The sequence below is a fragment of the Protopterus annectens genome, chromosome 12.part0 (assembly GCF_019279795.1).
Source record: "Protopterus annectens isolate FY-2018-M chromosome 12.part0, PAN1.0, whole genome shotgun sequence".
In the NCBI taxonomy this organism is placed as follows: Eukaryota; Metazoa; Chordata; order Ceratodontiformes; family Protopteridae; genus Protopterus; species Protopterus annectens.
In genome coordinates, this window is record NC_056746.1 from 1,257,874,404 (window position 1) to 1,257,888,034 (window position 13,631).

Sequence of the window (13,631 nt, forward strand, 5' to 3'; positions counted from 1 at the left end):
AATGGCCACCAAAACCCAGCTATCTGCAAGAAAAATACTGCAAGCGCTAGGGTTCATGGCCTCGTGCATTCTACTAATTCCATATGCAAGACTGCATACGAGGGAACTTCAGTGGTACTTAAAAAGTCACTGGTGTCAACATTTTTAGGACCCGGAAACATCGATTCCTATTATTCCTTGTCTAAAGGGAGAGTTCCTTTGGTGGTCAGAGGCATGCAACCACAAGGGACTTCCTTTCACTCAACCCCTCGCTGCCCAAACCCTGACAACAGACGCATACGACTATGTGTGGGGTGCTCACATGGCAGGCAAATGCATTCAAGGCAGAGAGGCCATAACAAATTCCCCTGCGTATGTCAATCAAAAAGAAATGTTAGCTGTACAGAATGCTCTGACAGCCTTCAAATATTTTATCCTTCCAGGGCAACTCCCTGATAGACAGACAACACCACAGTTATGTGGTACATAAACAAGCAGGGGGGATTTCATTCCTACCCTCTCTGCAGGTTAGCCATGGCCCTGTGGAACACAGCCCTGGGCAACCAAGTGTACCTGCAAGCTCAATTCCTGCCAGGCAAACAAACTTCACTGGCAGACGACTTAAGCAGAAATCTACTGGACCCACATGAGTGGAAGCTGGAACCAACTCATTCAAACTTCTAATCCACAGGTGGGGGACTCCAGAGATGGACATCTTTGCCTCCCCCCAAAACCATAAATTGAGCAAATTTTGCACCAGAAATCCTCACAGCCAAGCATGGAAAGTGGATGCCCTATTCTTTAAATGGGAAAACCTCTCAGTTTATGCCTTAACTCCTCTGCCCCTTGTCTCAAAAGTACTACTCAAGATCAAACAGGACAGGCCAAAGGTGATCCTTATTGCCCCAGACTGGCCATGCCAGCACTGGTACCCACTCCTACGCAGTCTGACAGCAGTGCCACCCTGGCACCTACATCATTACCCACTCCCTGCTGTCCCAGCAGGAGGGACAGATTTTGCATCCACAGCTGCAAACCCTGAACCTTGCAGCCTGGCTTATCCCCTGAATACACCACCAGCAACCCTCAGCAAACAGGTGTTGGACATCATCCTTGAGGCCAGAAGGCCTAGTACTAGGAAATCCTATTCAGAAAAGTGGAAAAGATATTGTTCTTGGAGCCAGTCTTAAGGAAAGGACACAGCTGTGCCCACCTTACCTCAAATCCTAGATTACCTAGCAGAGCTCCTCCACAAAGGCCTATCCTTCTCATCAATTAAAATTCATGTCTCGCCATCTCAGCTCACTAAAATACTGTGCCACCTCTATTTTCTCACCATCTCCTCAAACAGTTCTTGAGAGGAGCTAACAATCTAAGGCCCTTGAGGTAAACTCCCACCATGGCCTGGGACCTTAACTTTGTACTAGAGAAGCTCACGCTTCCCCCTTTTGAGCCTGCTGCTACAGCAGAGTTAAATTCCTCTCTCGATAAACAGCCTTACTTCTAGCCATCACTTCAGCAAGAAGTGTGTCTGAATTACATGCACTAATGGCTGTGGAACCCTTCATTATTTTCCATGCAGACAGGGTTTCCCTCAGGACTTAACCCATCATTTATGCCCATGGTGGTATCTAGTGTGTGCTTTAAACCAATCCATCCATTTACCAACCTTTTTCCCTAATCCTCAGAATAAAGAGGAACGGATTCTGCACTCCTTGGACGTGCACAGACAGCTCAGGTTCTACCTTGACAGAACTAAACCTTTTGGAAAATATGATCAGCTGCTTGTCAGCTTCGCTACAAGGGCAGAGGGCAAGGCCATTTCAAAGCAAACCATTTCCAAATGGATAGCACACTGCATCCATTTCTGCTACAAACACCATGGAAAACCTACCCCATAGGGGATCAGAACTCATTCCACTAGGGCTACCTCAACCTCTGCAGCATTCCTCAGGGGAGTCTCTACCAGGGACATCTGGAAGCTGCAACCTGGAGTTCTGTACACACCTTCACCAAGCATTACCACTTACCTATTTTTTCTAAATCCAGAGCTGGATTTGCCACAGCAGTCATACAGGGCCTGCTAGCCAGCCCCAATACTTCTTGACTGCCTCCACCCTTCCTCACCTTTGGAAATCAACCCAAGTGTGTGAAGACTGTAACAGTGAAACACGAACATAGTACAGTTGTGTACATTTACCATAAATGTAGATGTTCAAGTGTATTCACTGTTGCAGTCCTGGTTTACCCTCTCTCCAGCCCCCTGACTTTTCTATTCTTTCCACCTATCCTCTTTTTGGCCATATCATATGGCAATGGTATTTACTTTTTACTGGAGTTCCACACCATGCAATTGCTTCCAATGTTGGGGGCCCCTGACATCTGGGCAAGAAAAACTGATGTAATGGTGTCGGCTGCATGTTTTATACCCCTCATGACCTGATGTCATGGAAGAGGCGACAGCATCCGACGCAGAAATCCCAAGACCCTGGTATTCGGGCCGACTGAGGGCTACCAGCAGGCAGATATCCCAAGTGTGATGACTGCAACAGTGAATACACTCGAACATCTACATTTATGGTAAGTGTACACAACTGTACTTTGTCCAGGCAATCATGAGGGTGCTCTTTTGCTTCTGAGTACCCCTATCATGCACTTGCTCGCATCAAAGGTGGGTGCCCTAATTCATTTCCAGGTTAGTCTGGCTTTCTTCCCCCAGAATGGAGACCCATAGACCTTCACATCTGCCTGTCTGCCCTTGACAATGAATAGGGTGTCTTCATCCAGTTAGCTTGATAAGTCTTGGCATATACCCCAGACTGGAATCTGAAGCTGTCCTCCTCTGTCCAGCCCTGGCTGACAGTCACTCCTTCTAATACTAACAGACTGTAGAGGTGTTTTTTCCTGCCCCCTGCCCCACCATATCACCCCCCCCCAATGGTGGTTGCTGGGGACACTGCATCACCATGAGAAATTCATTTCCCTTCCTCTAATGTGCATGCTGTCACCTTCATACCTCTTAAGAGCTACTGTCATCTTTCTTACTGGCCAGTGGGAGCCATCTCATTCTTAGCATAAAATGGGCAGACCAAAATTTGCTGCTGCATGCAGTCTCTCTGCCCATTTCTTCTAATGCCCAAGCCTCTGTTTGAATTTGGTCATAATCACCTTCATGCCTTTTAAGAGCGGTAGCCATTTCTGTGTCATTCTTGCTGTCCGGTGGGAACCAACTCTTTCTGATCTTGGAATGGGTGATCCAACATGTACTACTCCTTCCAATCTCTGCCCATTTTTCCAGTGCTTAAGCCTTTGTTTGAACTCTGGTCATTTGGGCATTGTCGGGTCTTTATCCTTCTCTGCCACAGAGTCGAACAGAACCCATTCTTCTCTGCCACAGAGTCGAACAGAACCCATTCTTCTTAACACTGATAAAAGCTTTGTGGAGGAACCTCTCCCAGATGCCATAGATATCGTAGGGTTCCAGTGAACTTTGTCTCAAACTTACTGCTGTGTGTGTGTCTTTCGGCTTTTCCCGGTTAGTGGTCGCCACAGCGGGACTCCAGTCTGCTAATGATTGGCAGTAGATTTTTACGTACTGGCTTGCCGGGCCTAACGCACAACCTTCAACGAAGGAACGCCCATTCACGCATGCCACTACACAGAAGACGCTCTGAGAATCGAACGGGCAACGTCTAACTGTGAGGCAATAACGCTACCACAGCACCACCACTCACTGCTGTAGAATATGATAAATCAGCAGTAGTTTATTAAATTCTAAACTAAGAGCAGTTGAAATAGGAGGTAGAGAAAACCTGGCAATAGGTGCTTTCCAAGAATTTAGAAAATTCTAAGTCATAACATTGTAGAATTCTTCTTGTAAATGAATGTTCCATTACTTAACTTCACCCAAGATTTTTGCTGTTTTATGTTATCTAGGACAAGGTGCCTGCAAGTGTATCTGATTTAATGGAGCCTGAGGGAGTGTAAATTTTGGCACAATTTTTTTTTTTGTTTCAGGTACATATTCTGTCCTTGTTTGATGACCTGACCATCAGCCCCCATTTCTAAAATTGTCTCAAGGCTTTCCCCCAGCACAAGGGAGTTCACAGTAGGAAGACGAGTTGACTGGAGAGGGGGCATCTTAGGCAGCCTTGTAGATGTTTTTACTTGGGTTCTAGTCTTACACCTGGTAACTGACTGCAGAACCTGCATCTTGGGAAGGGCCAGCCATGCTTGCCTTATGTGTGTATACGTGTGTTCATGAACAAGGGAGCACTGATTGTAATGAAAGTGTGTCATCATCTTGGTATCACCAAGCCCTTGACCTGGTCCAGCTATTTTGATAGTTTGCCGTCCTTACCTTACTTGGCATCAGTCTGCTGACCAGAACCACCACTCCTGCTCCTCCAGGATGGGCAAGCCAGTGTCAGCCACTTAGTCCTATCTTCTGTATCTAGCTGTTCCAGCTTCCTAGTGTCTTTTCAAACTTGGGCTTTGTCTCTGTACACCACAGGACCAGGGTAGATTTGGGCACAGTGTGATCAACACTGCTATTACTTTAAAGCATAATATTTGTACTAAAGAGAAGTAATCTGTCTACTCAGTATTAGTAATTGAAACTGACTTTCTCTACATTTTTCCTGCAGACTGGTTGCAGAATGGAGGCTGTCCAGAGGTGTTGAAGAACAAACACAGGCTTTCTTTGAGGGGTTTAATGAGGTTCTTCCACAACAGTACCTGCAGTATTTTGATGCAAAGGAATTAGAGGTAGGTGTTAGTATACATCTGTGTTTTTTAGGAGCTGCTCTGCCAGATTTAAGGAAAACATGTTTTTTTTTTTTTGTTTTGTTTTTTAAATATTCCTCCCACCCCTGACTCAGTAAAGCTTCAGGTTATTACCCACCCCCACCCCTGACTTCTCAATTGCTCATCTCTGAAAACAGCCTGCTGGCCTTCAGTAGAGGTCACACAGGCATCTAGTTTCCCCACATCCTCTCCCTGTGTAGAAGGGCCAATGGGCTTCATGCTGTCCTCCACCCGGTTAATTCTGTCTGTTGCCCAAGTCTGTTCCCAAACTCATTTGCCAGCGGTGCAGACAGATATCCTAAGTCTGTACCATTAGGCTAGCACGTTTCTTAGTTTTTTTTTAATTGGATAATTGTTTTGTATTGTAGTTTTAGTGGGGAAAAAAGAATCTTATTGAAGCATCTTTATGTGCTTTTTCAAGAAAATTAAAACAAATAAACTAGTAACCATAAACAAAAACAATAAATGCCGAACTCTGCTAGGAAAATCCAAGGAACGTCAACCTTTTAAACCATTTAAAAACCTTTTTATTAACCATTTGAGCGCTTTCATCTCTGAAGTGAGACTTCATCAGAAACAGAAAAACTCCATTAATGAACATTTAAATACTGATTTAAGTTATGACATCACACAATCAATCATGAATTTAAAGCAGTATATACCCAAGCAAAAATACTCATTTAAAACTTTAAGAAAAAATCACGCTAATAAATAAATATATAAATGAAATATGCATTATTTTATACTTTGCAATTCTTTTTTTTTTTTTACAAATAAAGTTTTTAAGTGTTTTTGTATATATATGTATATATATTAATATTTATGAAATATTTATGCAATATTTATTGGACAGGTATTGGTGAAATAATATTATGTATGATAGAAGTTTGTTATATAATTTTACATATTTATATATGTATATATATATATAAAAAAAATTTTGATTATTGTTCGTAGTAACATATTATTTTTAGTCAACATTCCATTTTATTTATTTAATTCATTTTTATTAGATTATCACCCGATGGCCTTTTCATTTAGAATGTGTAAAAAAAAAAAGTGTAAAAAAAAAAAATAAAAAAAATTGCAAAGCATAAAATAATGCATATTTCATTTATATATTTATTTATTAGCATGATTTTTTTCTTATAGTTTTAAATGAGTATTTTTGCTTGGGTATATACTGCTTTAAATTCATGATTGATTGTGTGATGTCATAACTTAAATCAGTATTTAAATGTTCATTAATGGAGTTTTTCTGTTTCTGATGAAGTCTCACTTCAGAGATGAAAGCGCTTAAATGGTTAATAAAAAGGTTTTTAAATGGTTTAAAAGGTTGACGTGCCTTGGATTTTCCTAGCAGAGTTCGGCATTTATTGTTTTTGTTTGGTTACTAGTTTATTATTTGTTTTAACACCAACAAATAGTAGTCTTAGTCGCCAAGGATGATGAATAAAATTCTTTCCAAAATTTTATTCATCATCCTTGGCGACTAAGACTACTATTCGTTGGTGTTATAGTCTTTTGAGAACATTTGCTGTAGTTATTATTTGTTTTAGTTTTCTCTTTATCTGAGTTCTGGCTATGGATATTTCTGGGGACTTGAATTGATCTAGTACCGTCCTTGCCGAGGATACCGGAGCGGAGATTAGACAGCTACGTGGTGAAGTGTCTAACCTAAAGGGCGAACTGACTAGGTTGATGGATTTATTAACTCAGAAGGAGAGTGGTATCACTGCTGGTCATTCCTTTATTGGTGAACAGACTGTTTTTGTGCCTCCTGGTTACAATGGCTATGGAGTGAATATGGTGGCTAATTTGAATAACCCGCCAAATTTCTCTAGTTCCGGTTTGGTTTCCGGTGTCCAAACGGGCCATGTCAGCGGTGGTGGAGTGTCTATTACACAAAACAGGAGCCCTGTTAATGTTTTTACAGAACCAGGGAATAATAATAAGTGTCTAACTGCTATAAACATTTCACCCATTTTGGCTGGTTTGGATAATACTAACTCTAAATCCATGGACCAGGTGGTTCGTCCCAAGCAAGGTACTGTTTTTAATAACTTACCTCTTGTTTGTAATAGAACGGAGACAAATACCGATTTACCGCGAGAACATTTGGGCAATAATGTGACTGCAAGTCAGCAGGATGCAAAAAGTAGATTCGACAAGGTTTTTTCTAAACAGTTTACCTTTTCACATACTGAAAACTTGCGTGAAGAGGATGTTCATCGTGCATACAGCTGCAGTAATCACAGATGGCTTTTCAGCCGTCAGGCGGTCCCTCGGTCGGCCGAATTCCAAAGTCTTGGTCCGGCGTCGGTTGTCGTCGCTTACTCTTCTGATGTCAGGAAGGCCAGAGTATATAAGACACAGCCGATGCCATGTTCTTCAGTCTTTTTTGCCGCGCGGTGCCCGAAGCAGAAGCAGTTCGCAAGTGCCGGTCGGCCAGCTCCTGATTTACGAAAATATTTGGAACCGAAGTCTTCATTAAAGCTAAGTACCCCGTTGGGGGAAACTTTTCTTGCCTCAGACCAATGTCAGAAAAAGTTAATAATTGTATTTCTTGTGGGAAGCAAATACCGCATAAGGATTTCCATTCCCTTTGCATACCTTGTTTGGGCCCAGACCACGACGTCTCGGGCTGTCGCTTTTGCGCTACCTTCAATAAACGCACTATCAAGCGTCGGGCGGAGTTCGCCCAACACTTTTTTGGTAGAGCTTTTGACTATAAAATGTCGTCGGACTCTCCGACTACCGTTTTATCCAAAAAACGCAAGGAAAAGGACCGACACGCGAGGCCCGCGGTCTCCACCGACACCACGCCGAAACAGGCTACACGTGGTCCGGTTCTCAGCGAGACGCCTTTGCAGTCCCTGACTACCGACGACACTCCTTTGGCGGTGTCTTCTGTACCCGAGACCGCTGGGTCATCGGCCCTTTCCCAGACTACAACCGAAGCCCTGGCTTATGTCGAGCCTACTAATGTGGACAGATCCACCTCCACCCATGGTGTATTTAGGCCTTCATCTTCCTTTTCTATTAAGGCCTTTACTAAATCCAAAGCAGCCAGGCATCACACTAGGCCTGCTGCTCAAGGCCCATCTCCTGGACCCATGCCTAAGAAACAGATGCTTAAAATGGCTGAGGATCTAATAACTCTCATCAGAGGTTCTCAGCACCCTCCTGACAAGAGACCCAGAGTGGAGGAAGAATCACCCTCTTCTGATCAGGGATCCATTTTATCAGAGCATTCTGATGCAGAGGAACACTCTTACTCCCCTTTTGAGGATTCAGATGCAGAACAGTCCATTCCTTCTGTATCCCCCCCCTGAGGATTTTTCTTTTGGGGAAACCTTGCACACCTTGAGGGAACACTTCCATTGGGAAGGCCAAGACTTTTCAGACTCCAAGAAAAGACTTAGGGAATTTCTTTGGTTACCTCAGCACAGACCTCTGGCTATACCCCCTGTTTTGGAGGTACTGGATGATGTCTATTCGGAGGCTTGTCTTAATCCTGATTCTCTGCCTCCTGCACCAGTAAAGCCTGATAGATATTACAGAGTACCCAGTTCTCACCAATTTCTTTACAAAGGCCATAATGCTGACCCTGAAACCATTTCACAAGGCCCTAAGGGATTAAAGGCCTCCACTGCCAAGAATCCACTTCCTGCAGAAAGGGAATCTAGATCTCTAGAAAGGTGGGGTAAGAAGGTATATACCTCGGCCACCCTAGCCATGAGGGTCTTAAACTGCCAGTTTCATATGATTAAATATCAACAGTTCCTGTTATCACAATTAAAAAACAAAATGTCTCAACCTGAACAACCAGATTTAAAAGAGTTACAGGATATGATGCATAGTGCGGAACAAGTGGGTAAACACACCTTACAATGTGGTTATGATGCCCTAGAGGCCTCCAGTAGAGCGGCTGCTACAGGATCAGTCATTCGCAGACATGCCTGGCTTAGGGAACAAAATTTGCCTGATCATGTGAAAGCTAAACTTCTTGATGCTCCTTTACAAAAGGATGTACTTTTTGGTACTAATGCTGAGGATATACTACGAAAAATGGAAGAAAAAGCCAAATCTATGCAAACTGTCAAAGCTTTCTTACAGGTCCAGCCACCACGATTTAGCAGAAATTGGCCTTCAAAAAACTGGTCTTTTCCTGCCACTGACAAGCCCCAAAGAGGTAGATACAGACGCACAAGGGGCAGAGGGCAGTCACAAGGATCATATAGAGACAGACAATGGCAATCTCCAGCACCAAGAGGTGGTGAAGACAGTGCACAACAATACAGGAAGCAAACCCAATGACTCCCTCATTTCCATGCCAAGCAAGTCTCAGCTGGCAGCATCTTTGGGAGGGAAACTAGCATTATTTGCAAACAATTGGCATATTGTCACAACAGATAAATGGATTCTGGACATTATAAACAGAGGCTACAAATTTCAATTTCACACTCTTCCAAAAATGAGAGGCATGCCAAACCTACCACAAAATCAAAGGGTAGAGGCACAACTGCAAATTTCAAAGCTCCTAAACATGAGAGCTATACAAAAGGTACCTACGCACCAACAAGGTCAAGGTTTTTATTCAAGACTCTTCCTGGTACCAAGAAAAGGAACCGACTGGAGACCCATTCTGGACTTATCCATCCTAAACACATTTCTACTCGTACCAAAATTCAAGATGCTCACATTACAGCAACTTCTTCCCATGCTGGGCAAGGAGTTTTGGCTGGTAACATTGGACCTCAAGGAGGCATACCTGCATGTCCCAATCAGACAAAGCTGCAGAAGATACCTCAGATTTCTTGCAGGTTCAATCCACTATCAATTCTCTGCATTGCCCTTTGGCTTATCTACTGCGCCCAGAGTATTCACAAAGTGCCTGGCATCAGTGATTGCCTATTGCAGACTTCAAGGGATACAAATTTACCCTTATCTGGACGACTGCCTGATCCAAGCGGACAGCAAACAAATACTACTGGAACATCTGGCATATGTGACACGGTTACTGCTTTCTCTGGGATACACCATCAACAAGGAGAAATCAAGGCTAACACCATCTCAGAAAATAACCTTCCTGGGTGCCAGCTTGGACACAAACACCCAGATGGGCATACCTTACGTCAGAAAAACAAGGGCAATTGTCTCAGTACTACAAAACACTAGCAAAAAGTACCAGGCTTACTGCAAGGAAAATCCTGCAGGCTCTGGGATTCATGGCATCTTGCATTCTGCTAATCCCATGTGCAAAGCTGCATATGAGGAAACTTCAATGGTACCTAAAAAATCTATGGTCTCAACAGAGTCACAGCTTGGAAGCAATTATACCAATACTTCCATGTCTGCAAAAGGAATTTCTATGGTGGGCCCAAGCATGTCAAGTAAACACAGGCCTTCCATTCTGCAAGCCTCAAGCAAAACAAGTCATAACCACAGACGCCTCAGATTACGCCTGGGGGGGCGCACATGAAGGACAGGTGCATTCAGGGCAGATGGTCCCAAAAGGAAAAGCACCTTCACATCAATCAAAAAGAAATGCTAGCAGTAATAAATGCAATTACAGCTTTCAAGGACTTCCTGCAGCCAGGACAATTACTGATAAGAACAGACAACACCACAGTAATGTGGTACATAAACAAACAAGGAGGAACACACTCATACCCCTTGTGCAGACTAGCCATGACTCTTTGGAACTTGGCTCTGGAAAGACAAATCGAACTTCAAGCACAGTACTTGCCAGGACTGGAAAACACACTGGCAGACACTCTGAGCAGGAATATGACAGATCCACACGAATGGAAGCTGCATCCACAGGTGTTTACGGAGATAATCCAAGCGTGGGGGAGGCCAGACATAGATCTTTTTGCCTCCCACAGGAACCATCAATTGAAAAAGTTTTGTTCAAGGACCTTCCATCCAAAGGCCTGGAAAGTGGACGCCCTTTCATTCAGTTGGGCAACATGGACAGTTTATGCATTCCCACCCCTGCCTCTTCTGCCCAAGGTGCTTTTGAAAGCAAGAACAGACAAACCGAGGATGATACTGATTGCTCCAGACTGGCCATGGCAACACTGGTATCCACTCCTGAGGAGCCTAACACATACTCCTCCCTGGTCCCTGCCTCTAATACCTCTTCTGCTGACGCAGAACAGCTACAAAACCCTTCACAGTCAGCTGAAAACACTCAACCTCGCTGCGTGGAAAATTCCTTAACACCACATCAGACTCTACTCTCCAAGGAGGTGCAGGATGTCATTTTGGAGGCCAGAAGACCATCTACAAGAAAAGCTTACTCCGCAAAATGGAAGCGGTTTTGCTGCTGGAATGAGAAAAGAAGACAGGACCCTAGAAAATTGAACTTGCCTCAGGTTTTACAGTACCTAGCTGAACTGCTGAACAGTGGACTTTCATTTTCTTCCATTAAAATACACGCCTCAGCCATTTCTGCAGAATACAACACGGATCCTCCTTTATTCTCTCACCCTCTCTTACGGCAGTTCCTCAGAGGGGCTAAGAATATAAGACCTCCAAGGAAGCAACCAATACCAGCCTGGGACCTTAATTACATACTAGAAAAATTAACATTGCCTCCCTTTGAACCTGCTGCCTCAACAGATCTGCAATATTTGTCCTGGAAAACAGCTTTCCTTCTGGCCATCACTTCAGTTCGTAGGGTTTCTGAACTACAGGCCCTCATGGCGGTGCAGCCCTTCCTCATCTTCCATCAGGATAGGGTTTCCCTTCGTACTAATCCATCTTTTATGCCAAAAGTGGTATCCAGGGTAGCCTTAAACCAAGCCATACACCTACCTACCTTTTATCCTAACCCTCAAAACAAAGGGAAAGGCTGCTTCACTCTTTAGACATCCATAGGCAGCTACGTTACTATTTGGACAGAACAAAGTCCTTCAGGAAATCAGAACAACATTTTGTGTCCTATGCCGTAGGGGCTCAAGGGAAACCAGTTACCAAACAGACCATTTCCAAGTGGATTGGCCACTGCATACGATTTTGTTACTCCTATCATGGGAAATCTGTCCCTACTGGTATCAGATCTCACTCCACCAGGGCCACAGCCACCTCTACAGCCTTCCTCAGAGGTGTGCCTACTAAGGATATTTTGGAGGCAGCCACTTGGAGTTCTGTACATACCTTCACAAAACACTACCACCTGCCCTTATACTCCAGAACAAGAGCAGGCTTCGCCACTGCTGTTTTGCAGGGCATTCTGGCTCAACCCAGTTCCTCATAGTACCTACCACCCTATGCATAGCTTTGGGACTCTACCCATCTGTGATTACTGCAGCTGTATGCACGATGAACATAGTACAGTTTTGTACCTACCATAAATGTAGATGTTCGAGTGCTAATACAGCTGCAGTACAGGTTTCCCTCCCTCCTTCCCCTCTTGGTTAGGGCATGGGGCCTAACAACCTCTTCATACCTCCTGACTGGGTTATCTTGTTATGTTTTATTTGCTTGCTTACACTGATTTTGCATTACATTGCATTGCTTGCATATGTGGATAAGCTTTACTTATGTATTGCCTTCCTTTTGGGGGCACCTGACATCTGGGGCAAGAAAGACTGAAGAACATGGCATCGGCTGTCTCTTGTATACTCTGGCCTTCCTGACGTCAGAAGAGTAAGCAACGACAACCGACGCCGGACCAAGACTTTGGAATTCGGCCGACCGAGGGACCGCCTGACGGCTGAAAACCCATCTGTGATTACTGCAGCTGTATTAGCACTCGAACATTTACATTTATGGTAGGTACAAAACTGTACTTTTCCAATAGTAAAACAAGGGAAAAGGGAAATTATGATGCTTCCTTGAAAGACATGATATATATGTTGGAAAAAAGATTATTTAAGTATAAAACTACTGAAATTTACATTGCTTATTTTAAACATTGTATTCATTTAAAAATTGTGCCGCAAGAATTGAGAATTTACAAATTTCCTTTCGGCATTGTTTATACGGATGAAGTTATGTCTGATTACATACAATATTTTGATGAAATAGGCCTGGGTCTTATTACGACAACTTTACATTATTATGAGATACAGAGGGAACAAATTTTGACTGAAGTTCAAAACTTGGACAAGAAAATTAAAAGTGATTTATTTTCTAATTTTAGTACTTTATATTTTAAAATGTTAGAGAGAGTAGACAATAGACGTTATAACATTTTTCAAAAGAAAAAACGCAAATTGGATCGGGACCAGAAAAGTTACCAGAATAGTTACCAGAATAAACAGGTGTATATTAATAAAATTGATAAATATGGTGAACACTCCAATAAGAAAAAGGGAATGGTTCACTATTCCACTGGTTATATGGGAAATAGGCAAAATCATGGCTATGAATCACCTACTTACAGGGAGGTTGTAAGAAATAATTCAGAGTGGGACAATGGGGAGGTGGCATTAGAACACCAGGACAGTGAGGATTTTCCAACTGTTAGGCGCTCGGAGAGATTGGCACAGTACTACACGGAGAAGGGGGAGTACAACAGGAATTATTATCCACACAAAAAGAATTATTACTCCCACAAGAAGAATTCTTACTAGAGGGGGCAGCTATGGATGCTTCCACTATAGTTAGTGACACTATTATTCATCAAAAGGAAGGTTTTATTATATATAATTATTCAGATAGGATTATTTCGGATGATTATTTTAAACTATTTTCTAAAGGTGTCAAATTTTTATTCCGTCAACTACTGGGGATTTAGTGGACAATATTGTGGCTTTGAAATTTTATACTAGGAAATTAAATTTAGAAATTAGTTTGGAACAATTGGAGGAGAATAATTCAGTATGTCCTAA

At 43.0% G+C, this 13,631-nt stretch overlaps 1 protein-coding gene across 4 annotated transcripts in view; it reads left to right on the forward strand.

The window, feature by feature from the left end:
• Nucleotides 1-13,631, forward strand: part of ITCH (itchy E3 ubiquitin protein ligase) — a 2,580,358-nt gene that overhangs the window by 1,896,286 nt on the left and 670,441 nt on the right. For all 4 annotated transcript variants that reach the window (XM_044090275.1, XM_044090277.1, XM_044090278.1 and 1 more), the window contains exon 20: nucleotides 4,626-4,746. In XM_044090275.1, the coding sequence (XP_043946210.1) occupies nucleotides 4,626-4,746 (121 nt within the window). The remainder of the gene's footprint in view (nucleotides 1-4,625; nucleotides 4,747-13,631) is intronic.